This window comes from Amborella trichopoda, chromosome 1 (assembly GCF_054954075.1).
Source record: "Amborella trichopoda isolate Santa Cruz 75 chromosome 1, AtrichopodaSantaCruz75HAP2 v2.0, whole genome shotgun sequence".
In the NCBI taxonomy this organism is placed as follows: Eukaryota; Viridiplantae; Streptophyta; class Magnoliopsida; order Amborellales; family Amborellaceae; genus Amborella; species Amborella trichopoda.
In genome coordinates, this window is record NC_142336.1 from 25,654,696 (window position 1) to 25,672,217 (window position 17,522).

Genomic DNA, 17,522 nt, shown 5'->3' on the forward strand with positions numbered 1-17,522 from the left:
ACGTGGGCTCTACTTTGATTGTTTAGAAGCTCGGCTCTGCATAAACGTTTTCCTTATGTATTAGTACTCACTTTTTCTTTTTTTCGTAATAACCGACTCTGCCAAAGTTAATGACGCATTAGTTATAATAATGAATGCACATATGCTTGGACTTATGCCCGTGAACTAAATTAAGTGAGTGCACATGTTGAACCTCATTCACCCGTCGGCTCTGTCTGGACTGTTCAGAAAACCTGGTCTCCTCTTCTTTCAAATAAAGAAACTGTCAACCATGTATCTTCATCATCTCTTATTTGAAAACAAGCCCTCAATAGTTATGATACATAACTCCTTAACCAAACACATTTCATAAAATTAGAGAGCACAGAAGTTTTTGGGAGAACTAGACAGCAACAAAATAGAGAAGTGGAATGGTTACACAGTAGAATGGTTCCACTTTTCTTGCTGCTTTTTTTCCTATCATCACGGGAATTGCAGCAAGTAAGGTCATTAGCCGAATCGGAAGACGCGAGTGCTCTTCTTGCCTTTCGAAGTTCGATACGAGGGGTAAGATATCTCCCATGGAACATGACACAGAGCTCCCCATGCTCGTGGCTAGGTGTAATCTGTGATGACAAAGGTCGTGTTGTGGCCTTGAAGCTACCCGGTAAGGGACTCAGTGGAACCATTCCTTCAATGACATTAGGAAACCTAACTCACCTTACCATCTTGAGCCTTCGATTCAATGGTTTTTTGGGTGCCCTCCCCTCCGACATAGTGAAATGCACAAACCTTCGGAGCCTTTACTTGCAGAGCAACCACCTCTCCGGTAACATCCCTGACTTCCTCTTCCAGCTTCATAATCTCGTCAATTTGGACCTCGCCATGAACCAATTTTCTGGTGGGATCCCTGCCCAATTCAATGACTTAACAAGGTTGGTTACCTTAGATATTGATGACAATCGATTGGAAGGCCCTATTCCTGCCCTTAAACTACGACATCTAAAGAAATTCAACGTGTCCTTCAATAGGCTAAATGGGTCAGTGCCCTCGAGCTTGATGTCCTTCGGCACCGAGTCTTTCTTAGGGAATTCGCTATGTGGAGCTCCATTAGCGCCTTGTCCAGGAGGAAGAACTAGTGGGCTTGCTCTTGGGTTGATAATAGCCATTGCAAGTGCATCATTAGCCGTGTTTATTCTTATTCATACGGCTATATTCTTGTTCTTTTGCAAGAAAAAGTCCAAAAGAGGAGGCAAGTTTGGGGAAACCAATAGAAGGACAACGGTAGAATCCAGTGATTCAACTTCAAAGGAATATTCAGTAACGATAATAGAACCCCAGAAACCAAAGAACAGGCTTGTGTTCTTGAGGGATGAGAAGATGTGCTTTGGATTAGAGGACTTATTAAGAGCTTCAGCTGAAGTTCTTGGGAATGGAAGCACAGGGACTACATACAAGGCAGTTTTCGAAATGGGCAAAGTGGTTGTCGTTAAACGATTGAGAGGTGTGGACGTCGGAGAGAGGGAGTTCGTGAATCAAATGAAAATCATAGGAAAGATGGAGCATGAGAATGTGGCTACCCCGAGCGCTTATTATTTCTCCATGGATGAGAAGTTGCTGGTCTACGATTACTTTCCAATGGGCAGTCTTCATGGCCACCTCAAAGGTGATGTATCTATAACGTTGCTATAACCACAATAACATTTTTTGTTTTTCCCTGTTTTTCTGGGTGCCTCATTTCTGAGAGTAGTATAACAGAGCATCCACTGCCCCAAATGAACAAACCACAAGGAATTTTGGTGAAGCAGGAACTTTTGCTCTTATCGTTTGTTTGGTTCATTGGAAATTTTCCAGAAATCGGCTTTGTACCTCTTGGGGTACCAAGCCGCTTTCTCCTAAAACAGCAGTGCTTTCCCACATTTTGAGTTCGGACGTGCCTGTTGGAGATTTTCGGGAGAGCCAAAAATTGAGTTCACCCAGCGAAGAAATATCTTTTATGTCTGTAAAAGTAGGGCTACAAAAAAAAGAACATTAAAAAAACTCCCCAAATTTTTTTAAAAAATACGATTAAATCATATTTTTGTTTTGTATATAATTAGATATTTTTTAAAAAGATTGGTGTGCGTTTTCACCATAATCATTATTCTTATATTTTCCTTATTTTGGTTTTTTAAAATATCTCAAAAAGAAAATTATTTTTAAATCTATTTTTCTGTACTTTTAAAGCTTATTTAGACTTTTCAAGGTTATTTTTGTTTTTATTTTATTTTTATATTTACTTTATTTTTCATATTTTTCTTATGGGATTGTATATTATGAGACTATTCATCTTTTTTAACAAGGAGGTCACAAGTGCTCCAAGTTATTAGATATCAAAGTGGATGGCTCCGGGTGTTTCACAAAGTTCGATATTTTGTTTGTCTTATTTTAACTTTGAGTTTTTTCAATGATGCACTCAGAACTACTTGATTTGAAATATGAAAGAGTGATTGTAACTTCCTTATAATAAAAGTAAATGATCTCTTTATTTTTTATTTATTTCTTATTCGTTAATTTTTATAAGGTTTTTGGACCTGTACAACATTGGGTGAGTCCCGCGCAATCAACTCGCCTCATAGCAAGGCTGACTAACCGGCTCGAGGCGATGTCCTAATCACTTAGCATCACGATGCAAAAAGCCCAATGAAACACACTATAGGTTTTTCTGAATCTAAATACGTGTGATTAGGCAATTGTTTTTTAAATTAAAACAAGAAAAAGAGAATCAAACGTACCGAATGCTACTTTATATTGCATTTCAAGGCCTATTAGGGAATGACAAGACGGACAATTATTGTTAGTGTGAAATTATGGTTGACAAATTTTTTCGAGATATTATTGATTTGTTCCTTTTTTTGGTGTATTTATCAGAATTTTATCTAAAGGTTTATCTATAAAAGTTATATTCTTTGTACTGAAATAATTAAATATGAAATCCCTATAAAAGCCTTTTATTTAATTATTTCTTTAAAACTGGTCCTATTCAGAAGTGCAAGTAAATTTTGATTCTCTTAAATTTTTTTAAAAAATTAAAATTTGTATGATAGATTTTCAAGTATTTCCTGGGCAACAACCATTAGTTTATAAAATTTCAAATTCTAAGCTGCAATATAGGTTTTAAAAAAATTTCATATAAAAAAAAAAGAATTTAAAAGATATAATTTTTAGGTAACTATGTTGCCAACTATGAAAGAATCTTTTACTTGATTTTTTCTTTTTTTCCCAAAAGTAGTCTTCAAAACGATGTTTCTTATTGGTGTCCAAGGTCATCGAGATAATATCAGGGAAGCTCATGTTATCGTAATACATTTATTTTATCGTGCATGCAATAAAACAAAGATAAATTCATATTATCAGCTATAATTGTCATTAAGTAACGGATCAAAATCTGCTCATGAAGTTTAGCAGGGGGTAAAATGCAAGTAGAAGCAGCAACAATGTACCAAATAGCACTTGGGGCAGCCAAAGGCATAGGGCACATACACAGTTTATGGAACAATAAGCTTTCACATGGAAATATCAAATCATCCAACATTATGATCACTCAAGACTATAGAGCTTGTATTTCAGATTATGGGCTGAAATCCATATTAACTTGTGTTGGCTCATCAACAAGTCAAAGGGATGTCACTAGAGCACCCGAAGTTACCGACAAGTCGAAAATTTCACAAAAGGCAGATGTTTACAGCTTCGGAATTGTACTTATTGTGATGCTTATAGGAAGGCAAAATGAAGTTCATCCTACATTTGAAGACATAAATATCGAGCTATTGAAGAAACAAGTGGCTGAGGAGATGGTGGAGCTGTTGCAAATTGCAGTTGTGTGCATTGATTGCAATCCTGAAATGAGGCCGACTATGAATGAAGTTGTTCAAATGATAGAAAATATTAGTTGTAAATTAGACAATGATAAGGGACAATTTGGAGATCCAAATAGTAATGAACAAAGTCCTGATTCTGATTAACACATGTACAGTGAAGTGTGTTTATTCATCCCCCTTACTCGTGATTACTTTTCTTGTTTATAAGGATGTAAAATTCATCTCAATTTCTTCTCTTTTTATGGCTAATAAATCAAAATGCCATATTTGGCATATAGCTCGTGTAACATTCAATATTACATATTGCAGGGTGCCAATCCACAAAGAATTCTTTCGGAATTAGCAGATAGATCAAATACTTAATTTACCTGACATGGTATATGCTTAAGAACTTGAGTAAAGTTAGTTTGCACATGAAATAATCTGATGCTAAAGCCTAATTAGATCAGTTTTCTCATACGACCCATGTAATAGAATCTAGTGTGGGGTCTAGGTTTTTCAGTGGATTTCACCGATTGTTTTGTCATGGATTTCCATTTCACTTACAATTGCCACCCTTACCCCCTTGCATTTTCTTTGTTTTTACCCTTTTGGAATTGCATTTAGATTTTACCATGGTGGACTGCCTCTCCTCCTCGCTTTACAAATGAGTCACAAGGGTGTCAATGAGAGGGAGGAGTTTCGGCGATAAGGGAAGAGGAATCCCATTATGGTGGCAAGATGGTGATGAATATGCACGCTTTGACGGAGTGCTCAAATTGTATGTTGGCTCACTCACCATCAGCATGAATCTTTTCATGGTGATCTTGGCCCCTTCGGGTATCCTCAACTCCACAAACCCCTTGAGATCAAGGATTTCAGGCTCATGGAGTGTTTAGCATATGCACGCTTGAGCTTCTTGATCATCATTTTTGTGGTCCTACACACCTCCTACTCTTAGAAATATGTGTCGGTGATGATGGCAACAAAATGTGCACAGAAAACAATGTTCTTAATCTTCCATATAGCATAAGTATCCCTTGTAGCTTGCGAAGCATTGCCATGAGATTTTGGTTATGGATGTTTGGTGAACAAGGGGTTAAGTTGCACATCATGAATCATGTAACTAATCTTGTGCCCCCAAGTGTGATAGTTTTGCCCATTAAAGTTATCTTCCTTGAACAACTCGACTAGGATTGTCTAGGCGGCCATAGTCCTATAACTCAAAATAACTTAAAGAATTGTCTATAAAGAGGCCATTTATCTTTTGTACATGGGGTCATAAATTATTCCCACTCATTAGATATCAAATTGGATGGCTTGGGGTGAGTCACGAAATACGAGAATTGTTTTTGGAACTTTGTATCTATTTAATGAAACTTGTACAACCACCCATTTTGAAATTTAAGGGACAAGAATGGTTGTGATCTCCATGTATAAAAGAAATCTCTTTGTAGACAATCCCATAACTTAATACAGTCTTAGACACTTGAAATAAAATAGAAATTAGAGCGAAAGAGGTTTGGATCTAATACCAATTAAAGGGTGTATTTGCTGGTCTTACAAGTACTTGGAATTTAAAATTTTCATTCACATGACCATAACACCAAATACATAAACATTACAAGCAAAGTGCAGCCACAAAGGAATGATATATATGGCATATGCCACTGATACACAATACAAAAGAATGCCCAAAACACCTCTAAGAAGCTCTGAAACAAAATATTTTCATTCAATTGACCAATATGGGATTTGTTAATACGGTATATAGTTGGCATGCTGTGTAGAGTGGGCATACCTTGTGAAAACCGTATGTCTGGGAGGAAGATTGGTGAGGGACGGTTGGAACGAGCTCTATACATTTTGGATATAAATTGCAAGGCTTTGGTGACTTCAAAGGAGAAGGTAACTGATTGTCAAATGTGGCATCGGCGTTTTGGCCACCCATCAGACAGAGTTCTTGATTCATTATTTCCTAGTTTACACTGGAATTTTAAAGACTGCTGGTTAGGTGCCTCGATCTCGCCCTCCGGGTCAGGATGACCTGGCAGCACGTGTCTCGGGTTTCAGCGGAACCCGGGACTTGAAATCGCTCTCTCGGGAACCTTGTTAGGGAAACAAGGGCAGGTATACCAATCGATGAGAGAGGAATTTAAGGTGGGTTTGAGAATTACTCGGGCTGGCTCGTATGGGCACGCTCTTAGATCATGAAAAAATCCCCCCAGTCGTACAACTAGTTGGAAAGTACCTCCCTTGGCCTGAATTGTCATGTTTCTGCGATCACACACATATGGTTAATTTTACAAGACAAGTGGGCTAAGGGACCCCACCTTGTCTTTGGGCCAATTCATACAGACGTGCACATTCAAAGGAGAAAAGAGAAGAAATGATGAGATGAGGGTTAAAAGCAGGAAGAAGAGAGAAAGAGGAAGAGAGAGGAGAAGAGAATAAAAGAAAGAGACATAAGTGGCTAGCGTAGCACAGTGGCTAGATTGGTATGATAATTGACCTGACGTGGTTGCAAGACGGGCATGGTAACGCGGATCAGCATGACGACAATACTAATTGACGACAGAAAATCAACACTAACCAGCCTAACACAACGGTGAGTTCGATGTGGTAGCAAGACGGGCACAGTAACTTAGACCGGCACATCGGCAATACTGCTAAACGACGAGACTACCATGACAGTGTTAGACTTGTCCCTTGGTCAAATGAGAGAGGAAGAAGAAGAAGAAAGGGACAGAGGAGAGATAAGAAAAGTAGAGAGAGAAAGATAGAGAAGAAAAACGATAGGAGAAAAAAGGAAAGGGGAAGAAAAGAAAGAGAAGAGATAGAAGAGAAAGGAGAGAAGAGAGAGAAAGAAAGAAAGAAGAGAAAATAGAAGAGAAAAGAAAGAGAAGGGGGAAGAGAAAAGAAAGAAGAGACGGAAGGAAGGGGGAGAAACATAAGCGAGAAGAGAAAAGAAGAAAGGAGAGAGACGAAACATGGATGACAATGAGCTTCTGCCGTCCATGATAGAGGAGAGAGAAAGAAGAAGAAAACATAGACGGTGATGAGCTTCTGCCGTCCATAAGAGGAGAGAGAGAAAAAGAGAACATGGACGGCTATAGGCTTTTGTCGTCCATGAAAGGAGAGAGAGAGAGAAGAAGAAAACATGAACGTCGATGGGTTCTCACCGACCATAACAGAGGAAAGAGAAGAGAGAAAGAACATGGACTGCGATGGGCTTCCGCTGTCCATGACAGAGAAAGAGGAGAGAGAACGATATGGATGGTGATGGGCTTCTGTAGCCTATGATAAAGGAAAGAGGAGAGAGAAAGGACATGGATGGTGATTGGATTTTTGTCGTCCATATCTAGAGAGGGAGACAAGAACTAGAAAGGAAAAGACATGCGCAACGCTAAGCATCGCTGCTCGTGTCATACGAGACTCAGACACAACCCGACTCGACCCGACCCACCACCCGGGGAAGGGCCTGGTTCAGTGTCCTTGTCAAAGAATGAGGAAAGAAATGTCATGCGCGACAATGAGCATCGTTGTGCAAAACATGGGAAGGGAAGACATGGACAGAGGCCCCACCCGCCACTCAGGTTAAGGCTCAATTCATTGTGCATATTTCAAGAATGAGAATATCAGCCCGGCGATGGGTATCCCCATGCATGGCTGGAAAGGAGAGAGAAAAGAAATAACAGGGTGAGAGAAAGAAAGAGAGGAAGAAAGAGGGTTTAAGGAAGAGAAAGAGGAAAGAAAAGTAGATAGAGAAGGAAGGAAAAGATTAAGAAAGAGGGGGAATAAGAAAAGAAAGAAAATAGAGAGAAAAGAGGAAAGAAGAAGAAGAGAGAAAAAGAGAGAGAGAGAGAAGAAGAGAGAAAAAGAGAGAGAGAGAGAGATGCACAACAATAGTTATTGCCATGCACATTTGAGATAGAGATGAGAGAGACAGAGAGAAAAAAGGAAGAGGGAGAAAGAAAGAAAGAGGAGAGTAGGAGAGAAGAAGAAGGAAGTGGAGAGAGAAAGAAAGAAGAGAGAGAAAAGAGGAGGAGAGAGAAAATTACCTTCACTGAGGGCTATCAATCTTTTTCTTCTCTCTCCTCTCTATCTCTCCAAGACGTTCCTCTCCAACTCAACATAAAAACTCAAACTTTATTGATGAATGGAAAGTATGAGAGCAGTTTTTTTACAATTAGGTTTAGCATGTATTTATAGAATAGGCCCTAAACATAGGTAGATACCAAAAAAAATCCTAATTGATCATAATTACAATTTATTTGAATTAAAATAAAATCTAAAAATGGGTGCAAAATGATTGCTTTGCCTCTGCCTAACAATATATGAAATTCCAAAACAATCCCTGCTGCTGCCTTAGAACGTGCATGATATTCCATGGATGATCCAGGTAGCTCTAGTACCCGTTTGACGAAAAGATGATTGCTTTCTTGTAGTGCTCATCATGGCGATTGATTTAATACCAACTTTAAGCCACGGATTGTGTTTTTAAGCCACAATCATGGGACTTGAAATTTGTACGAATCTTGAAAACTTCAGATCAATAGTGTGTTCATATCTTGATGTTCATTATTTCTTCGTTGCAGTGCACGGAGCATGTTGTCACGATCATGTGGCAACAAACATAGCTCGATTTCATGCCCAAACGAAGATTTTACAGTCTTGAGTTTTTTGTCGGAATCTAGAATCCGACAGTCGAAATTTACAACAACTTTATCAGCTTCGTGTATGAAATCCGATCGTTCATCACATGTGGGGTTCATACCAACGGTAGTCCTGAACCTTACACACGCTATGGAACTGGTATTGCACCAATCCGATATGCCAGCTCCGTGATATGGTCGCTTTAGCGGGATATGTCGCTGCTAAATTTTCAGCAACTTCCTTTACGAATCATCGACTTCTCTCTAGCTTTTCTCTTTGCTCGTGCCTCATCACGGGGCATGCCACATATCGAAACGCTCGTCTTGACGAGACGAACGCTTCTCGAGACTAGTGAGGTATGGCTCCCGAAAGTCACTGCTCGAGACCATAAAAATAGTCACCATTAATGGTATTTTGGTGCAAGGAGGGCACACGGGAATAGTCTATGGCGTACGCATTTTTGGTATTTTACCCATAACTTTGTCATGGAGCGCCTGATTAAGCCAAAACTTGACCCCTAAAAGTTTTCAGCCATGCCAAATCTAATGGCGATGGTCCCACAATAATTTTATGCACCAGAAATAGAGTTGTAGTTATGGGATCTATTTCTGGGTGCTCGAGACTAATTTATTCGAAATTTTTTCTTTGTTTGTACTGCCTTAGACATGTCGAATTGTGATGAAACTTGGCAGGTGGCCGTTTGAAGTCCTTATGAACATTTCCATTTGTTCTAGGGTAATTTTGAGACTATCGAGAATTCCAATGTAATTCAGGCTTTATTAATCGGCTTCTCTTTGAATTCTGCATCGAGGACCCAAGGTGTTGAAAAATTTCTTCAAATAGCTTGCCCCACCGAATGTTGTGCTTCGAGAGAAGCGAGAAGGAAAACACTCAAAAAATTTCCTTCTTCTTTATTACTTTTCTTCCTAGCCACAAGACCACATGAACGCCGAGGAGATCCACGCAATATTGTTAGTAGGATGCTCAGAAGTTTGGATGCATTGTTCGCAGGTCCATCTATGGAGACTTTATGAGGAGAATAGACTTTTGAGGGCTCCTGTCGAAGTCCTCACCCTCAAGGGACTCTTTGTGATTCTGACAGCAGAGGATTTTGTACAGACCTCGTTGGTTAGAATTAGGCTTGTCTAGCGACCAAATGTCCTGCGTTAGGCCACTCTTCCCATTTGGTTTGGGTTTTTTTGTTTTGTTGTTGGCTCTGGATGATCTGCTGAAGGGCCTTTGGTTGACGCTCGTCTACGTTGTGTACCAGAATGTCCTTGACGGGCAGGGTACCTAAGTTTATCGAAATGACCAGCTTTGGGTTCAACCTCGCTTTCTGCTAGCGGTTTCGACAAAGCAGGATACCTCTCTTCTTTGTCAGAGGAGACCCCAAAGGGCTCAATCCTGGTTGTTGCATAACAGGTCCAAAGTCTGTCTGACTTAGCCTTCTTGGGGCGTCTTCAACATCTTGAAGTGCATTTGTGACTTCCTGGGAATGGTGCTCTTCTTCATGAGAGTTGTCTTGCCTCCTTGGCGAGTCTTCTGTCCTTCGAGTCCTTTTTGTAAATGGACTCAAGCTGTCAAAATATTGCTTGATGCTCGTCTTTTTGGGTCCTGATATCAGGGTATTCTGATACCAGGGTTTTTTCTTTTGAATGTGGGCTGACGCCTCCTATAGCGGAGAACGCTGCATCAACCTGCTTACTGGTCCAAGCTCCCATTGCGGGTTTTCACTTGGACTTGGGAAGTGGCGATGTAGAAATAGTTTTAACCAACTTCCTTTTATTTGGGGCTCTTTTACCCATGACCTTTCGGCCATGTCCACCCTTATCTTCCATTTTTACTCACGGTGCCCTTTCAGGTTTTCACCGTGCCTGGGTTTTTATTCTTACGGAACTTACTTACCCATGGTTTCATGACTATGTCTGTCCGTCATTTTTACTCATGGTGTTCCCTTGTTCAAGTTTACACCATACCCGTTATTCTTATTTTTTTTCTTCTTTTTTATTTTTTCTTGTGAGGGCGTGTTTAGGGTCATGCCTTCGGGACTTGTGCGAAGCCCTTTAACGTCATGTAGCCAGGACATGCACTATAGTTTTAAGGTCGTACAACTGGACCATGGTGATGATGTGTGGAGGCCACAGAGTGTGTATGGTGGTGATTTTGACTCACTTTGAGGAGGTGGCATGAGGCTGCGTATGAGGGGTGGATGATGTGTGGATAGAAGGTGGAAAGCGGTGACCCACTTGCTGACGGCGAGTATGGGTGGTGGGATGGTTACCCATTTTATGAGCACGAGTAAGACGCACTGGGGAATGATGAATGGGAATCAAGGAAGGTGGATTTAATGGGGAGTTGGTGAAGGTGGTGTGCGAGCATGGATGGGTTGGTTAGGGAAGGCATGCTTAAATATGCATGTAAAGGCCATGTGCACGTGTGTGGTGGTGTATTTAAGGTCATGCCTCCGAGACCTATGCAAAATAGTTTATCATCATGTGACCTGGACGTACACTATGGTCTAAGGTCATATAGTTTGGACCATGGCTGTGCAATTTATAGTCATGCAATTAGGACCATGAAGTTTAAGGTCGTGCAACTACACCTCCGCTACAGTTTAAGCTCATATAGTTTGGACCATGCTGCTAAGCCTTCTAACGTCATGCAGTCAGGATGTACACTAGAGTTCAGGGTCGTATAGTTGGGACTATGGCTTTGCAGTTTACAGTTATGCAGCTAGGACCATGCAATTTAAAGTCGTACAATTAGACTACGGCTGTGCAGTTTAGGGTCATGCGGCACAGACCATGGTTGTGGGTCGCCATATAGGTGAAGCTTCATGGGAAATGGAAGTATGGATGACAATCCGACTCCTTGGGGATAAACAAGCAGAGGGCTTAGACGGAGATGGTGACCCGATGAGGATTGACAAACAGAAGCGAACTTCACTGGGGGTTAGGGGCAACTATGGCTTCCTAAGGTGAAAAATGAAACTCCATGGGGAATAGGCTTATGGAAGGTAACCCGACTCCTTGGGTATAAGATAGCTTCGTGTGAGACTGCCTCATTGGGGATTGAAGGGGTAAGCATGACCTTTTTGGCATACACCTAACTCCACTGGGGATGATGGGTTGCAGCGCTTGTGTGACTCCTATTAGGGATGATGGTATAACACACACAGTGGTGATCAATTTCAGCCATACGCAGTGCTAACATGTACCGGAGTGGTAATGGGGCGGCAATAACATTGACGCGCATGACGCTAGGGATTGCCAATGAAATGCGCAGCATTGATCGCAGGTGGCGTTAGTCACAAGTGACGATAAAGAACACAGTCGGTGTTAGCCTGCGTTCGGGCCTCGGGCTTGAGCTTGGTTTGACCCTGGTTCATTTGAAGCTTGATGATCTGCGTTGCATGGGTGGCAGTAAGCCTTCGTTCAGGCCTTGAGTCCGAGCCCGATCCGGTCTGGCCAATCTGAAGGTTGATGCTCGACGTTGCACAGGCGGCAGTAAGCCTCCGTTCGGGCCTCAGGTCTGAGCCCGACCCGATTCATCATGTTGTCGTTTGGCCTTCAGGGACCTATCTGGTATTCTTGCTTTATGAGGGGTACTTCGGGGAAGCTTCTACTATATAATGGGGTGAACCCCATTCTTACCATTTATTGAAGGTAAAACATTTAGCAATGTGAGAGAGAGGGCTCATGACGAGAATTCCGGCAACCACATAGAGCTTATAGGCCAGTAAACGAGAAACACATCGGGGTTGTGGGAGTCATGCGGGTAAGAAAGTTCCTACTAGGAAGAGGGAACACAGATAGGGGAAGGCAAGAAATACAGGGGGTTTTGAGGTTCACGGTTGTCAGAGTTGAAGGAAGTAGGAGTTTTCAAGAGTCTGTCAGGATTTCGACAGTGGTTTTGGAAGTATATGAGAAGGGGGAAAAGGGGTGCAACTTGCAACATGGTCTTGGGAAGGCATACAGTCTCCGGAGAGACGAAGCGTCGTGAAAAACCTGAGCCGTTGCTGGAAGATGATGAGTCTCGAGAAGTCGAAGAGTCATGGGAATCGAAGGGTTGCGGCAAGATGAAGGGACTTGAGGAAGTTGGAAGGTCATCAAAGCACCGCGAGCAAACATGCGCGGTGATAGAAAACACAACCAGCATTAGCTCTTTGTCTTACACAGCTGGCGCTAGTCCTTGAAGATGCGGCCGGCGTTAGCCCTCAAGAAACGCAGTTGGCACTGAGCCTTCGAAACACACCCGACATTAGTCTTTTGAAGACATAGCTGACATTAGCCCTCAGAAAACGTAGCCGACGCTGAGCCTTAGAAACACAACCGGCGCTGCGCCACGCGCAGTGATGCTCACATAGGGCGACGACATTGGTAGGCAAAGGGTGATGACAAATGGTAAGGCCTGGCTTATGATGCCTGTTGGAAGCCGAGTCCTCAAGCACAATTGCGGACTCCATGTTGTTCTGTGGAAGACCTCTCACTGTGAACAAGGTATGCTCTCCATCATAGGCTAGTTCCTTACTAGAGAAGTGTGTTTTGTATGTCTGATATACTCGATCAAAGCGCTTCCACCTTCTCCTAATGTGAGAGCCACTTTTGGCATGTAACCGTCCTCTTCTCTGCAGGTGCAAGAGCAACGCTATAGTCACCTGTCCTCTTTTCTTCTGATGCGAGAATAATTTTTGGCCTGTAACCGTCCTCTTTTCCTCAGATGCAAGAGTGACGCTGGGGTCAACTGTTCTCTTTTTCTTAGATGCAAGAGCAACACTTAAGGTCAACAATCTTCTTTTCCTCAAATGCGAGAGCAACGTTTCAGTACATCTACTCTCTTTTTCTCTGATGCTAGAGATTTGTAACCTCCCTAATAATGGCTTTAGTTATAACTTGTAACTCCTTCTAATGCAATAAAAAGAGTTAAAGTTCGTTTGGATTGTCTTGCTTCCTTTTTCTTTCCCTTTCTTTTATTGTTAAGTCTTTTCAATTGCACATTGGATCCTTTAAGAGCGTATTAGGGATAACACTTCTTTAGGTATTGGCCATTGATAAGGGGCATCGCCTCCTCCCCATCAGGATGTGTCAGTAAATAAGCCCCATTTGGCGATACTTTCTTGACTATGAAGGGGCCTTCTCACTTAGGTTCAAACTTCCCTTTACGCTGCCCATTCATAACGATCGGCCTTTTAACGGGCTAGAACCAGGTCCCCACGAGTGAATGAGCAAACCTTGACTGACTTGTTAAGGGCTCTCTTCATTCTCCCCTGGTTGAGTTCAAGATTTTGTTGAGCATTTAACCTCTTTTCATCGAGTGTATCTAATTCTTGATAACGAAGCTTGACCTTCTCATCTTCAGTCAATCCTTGATGTATGGCGACACGTAGCGAGGGGAGTTGAAATTCAAGTGGCAAGACTGCTTCACCCCATAGACCAAGGAATAAGGAGTGGAATCAGTTGCATTTCATGCGGTGGTGCGATAAGCCCACAGTGCTTCAGGTAGCTTCTCATGTCAGTTCTTCTTTGTCTTTGATACTGCCTTCCTTAAAACACTGCGTAGAGTCTAATTGCAAGCCTCGGCTGAGCCGTTCCCAAGGGTGGTACATTGTTGAGTACTTCCACTTAAAACCGAACTGGTTATCTAAGCGATCAATATGATGACTTCTGAATTGAGGGCCATTGTCTACTAGAATTTGGTCAGACACCCCAAACCGGTATATGATGTGATGCCACGCAAAATTGGCCTAGCCCCAAGAACATGCTTGAGTGGGGCCACTTCAGCTCATTTTGAGAAATGATCTGTCGCTACCATAATAAAGACATGCCATTGAAGAAGGAGGGTCGATAGGCCCTACAATGTCCATACCCCATTGTGAAAAGGGCCATGATGTCACTGTAGGGTGTAAGGGCTGCGGAGGCTAATGAATGAGGCTCGAGTGCATTTGGCACACCTGGCACCTCCTAGCATAGTTTAAGGAGTCGGCAGTCATCGAAGGCCAATAGTACCCCAATTTGTGTATCCGTTCATAAAGCTTAGGGCTGGACTGATGCAGTCCATAGATGCCTGAGTGTACTTCTTTTAACAACTTATTTCCCTCTTGTGAATCTACACATTTGAGAAGAATTCCATCAAAAGATCGGTGGAAGAGAGTATCCCCTTCGAGGAGGTATACTTGGTAGACATTCGACACACATTATTGTGCTCTGTACGATCTTCAGGTAGTCTACCATACTTTATGAAAATTAATGATGGGCTTTCTCCGATCTTCCACCTACTGAATTTCTGCGCATATTGGACCAAAGAACTTTAGTTCTTGTTTTTGAATATCAGCTCCGTGACTTTGCAGCTTTAATAGCCTCTTTGGCTGATAGGAGAGCCCTGAAAGGGTAAGGTGGGCACTCCGGAAAGAGTATTCTTTCATCATCTGCATCTACCTCGGTTCTCAGGTCAATGTGTTTCCACTCTGTCACCCAGACGAGTGTAGGCCAGGGGGAGGACAATTGAATTGTAGCTCTAAGCTTTGCGAGTGCATCTGCCTACTAGTTTAATCTCTTGGGGATGTGAGTCAAGGATACATCATCTAACTGAGCCATATATGATTTTGCAGTATCGTGATAAGGCTTGAGAGTGTCCTTTCTCACATCATAGATCCCCTTAAGCTGTCGAATGACCAACTCAGAGTCGTCATAGATTTTGAGCTGAAGTCTAGATCGAAGGCAATCTCTAACCCAATTCAAATGGCCTGAGATTCAGCCTCGTTATGGGAACTGGCTTCGGTGAGAAAGAAGGATAGAGGAAGTATCCCTCATTTCAGAGTCATGAACACCACTTCAGCACCTCTACGATAAGATTGGAAGGCACAGTCGAAGTACATCTCCCACGCGTGAGCAAGTTCTTTATAGAATACCTCTTTATCAGGGAAGTCACTTGATAAATGAGATTTTGCCGATACAGGATGTGCTGCGAGAAAATCCGCGAGGGCTTGACCCTTGACTGCCATTTGTGGTACATATGTGATGTTGAATTCCATCAGCAATAATGCCCACTTAGCTAGGTGTCCCGATAAGCATGGGCCTGTAATGAGAAAATTTTTAGGGTCATCTTTTGATATGAGTTTAACTTCATGACTGAGTAAATAGTGACGGAGCTTTTGTAGCACAAAGATTAAGGCCATGCACATCTTCTCGATAGGGGGATAATTCTTCTCGGCCCCTTGTATCCTGCGGCTGAGATAGTATAGTGTAGTTTCTTTCCCCTCGTCATTATTTTGTGCTCATAATGGATCAAGTGATTCATCAAGAGCAGTGACATACAGGAAGAGAGGTTTTCCCAATACTGGTGCAGAGAGTACTGGAGGATCGAGTAAATACTACTTGATGTCATCAGAGCCGCTTGACATGCTTCATTCCAAATGAATGGGGTATCCTTCTTTAACAGGTGCGTGAAAGGCTTACAACGAGCTGAGAGATTTGAGATGAACCTCTAAATATAAGCCAATTGTCCTTGAAGGGACCACAACTCACGTAATGTAGTTGGTGACGGAATTTCCTGAATAGCCTTGATCTTGACTGGCTCAACTTCTAGGCCTTGATGTCTAATAATGAACCCCAAGAATTTTCCTAAACACATGCCAAAAGCACATTTTATCGGGTTCATCTTGAGTGGATGAAGCCGTAACCGTTCGAATACCTTTTCAAGATCTCTCTTGTGAGCATCTTTCTCTTCGGACTTCACCACCAATTCATCCACATAACATTCCACCTCCTTGTGCATCATATCTTTGAAGATGGTCATCATTGCTCGCTCGTACGTAATGCCTGCATTCTTCAACCCAAAGAGCATCATGATGTATCAAAAGACACCTTTTGGAGTCAAGAATGCAATGGCTTCCTCATCGTCTGGTGCCATCTGTATCTAATTGTACCCGAAGTATCCATCCATGAAGCAGAAGACCTGGCAGTGAGCTGTACAGTCAATGAGCATCTCCGTAAATGGCAACGAGAAGTCATCATTTAGGCAAGCAGGCTTCATTCGTGAAGTCAAATACCCAAAGCGACTGGCAAACATTGTCCCGGTTTGCTTGCAAAAAGGCAGTAAAGCACTCTTTCTCTTCTGGAGACATATTTTTTGAGATAAAAGTAGGCCTAGGGTCTACCTCATTCCCTAGATTTATCTTTTTAAGTTCATCACCTGTGGCATTACCGCCTTCTTCCCATTGTTCTGAGGCCTCTTGCAACTCCTCATTAGAGGTCTTCTCATTAACCTTGAGTGAAGGCACCCATACGCCTGACATTTCTTCTTCTAGTCAGAGTTTTCTAAAGAGCATGACCCTTATATCCTCAGCCTGTTTGCATATGAAAGGGTAAACTTCAAGCAGGACCAATGTGTCTGGTCGAGGGAGTTCACTCTAAGGTACTTGGGATGGTTGCGACTTAGTAATTGTGCAGACAGCCAACACCTGATGAGGATGTTCTTGATGTTTCCCTGTGTCCACCATGGGTGTAAGCAGTATGGGAGGTTGAAGGTCAGGCTTAGGTGGGAGAGGTTTATTTTGGTGTGCCGACTGGCTTAGTTGCACAGCCGGTTTGGTTTAGGTAGTCTAAGTAGATTGGAGAGGAAATGTTTGTTTCTGTGGAGTGGAGGTTCGATGTTGAGGCTTAGGGAATGGTTGGGTATATGAGACCAGAGGCATCCCAGAAAACTGGAGGATAGGCGAATTGCCTGGGGTATTTGGGCGAGGAAGGAGCCCAAGGATTTTGAGGATGGGCAAGTTATTTGGGTGAGGGAGAAGTGGAGGGCTAGGAGACTTCAAGATGCATGGCTTTTGAGGTCGAGGTTGTAACGTTTTTCTCGACCTTAGGCTCATTTTCCCAGTGTTGGGTGATGCTTCTGAGATTTGCACCATGTGATAGGCTTCCGGAGAATAGAAACTTTACCCCCTTGATTCTCTCAACCTCTGCTCAAAGTCGGGCTCAGGAAGCCACTAAGGTTTCTTTTGCTTTGATCTCTAGTGCTTCTTTGTAGAAGAAAATGGGTCTGACTTGGCTT

At 42.3% G+C, this 17,522-nt stretch overlaps 1 protein-coding gene across 1 annotated transcript; it reads left to right on the top strand.

The window, feature by feature from the left end:
• The first annotated feature begins 383 nt into the window (after positions 1 to 383).
• On the top strand, positions 384 to 4,110 carry LOC110007129 (putative inactive receptor kinase At3g02880). The gene is made up of 2 exons (XM_020666350.2): positions 384 to 1,645; positions 3,427 to 4,110. Exons 1-2 carry the CDS (start codon positions 427 to 429, stop codon positions 3,981 to 3,983), a joined length of 1,776 nt encoding a protein of 591 aa, XP_020522009.2. The 5' UTR covers positions 384 to 426; the 3' UTR covers positions 3,984 to 4,110.
• Positions 4,111 to 17,522: the final 13,412 nt, after the last annotated feature.

Bases quoted from the DNA above. Each gene is read 5' to 3' on its own strand.
- LOC110007129 (XM_020666350.2), top strand. From the start codon at position 427: ATGGTTCCACTTTTCTTGCTGCTTTTTTTCCTATCATCACGGGAATTG. The intron at 1,646-3,426 runs GTGATGTATCTA...GAAGTTTAGCAG, and splicing joins TCTTCATGGCCACCTCAAAG to GGGGTAAAATGCAAGTAGAA.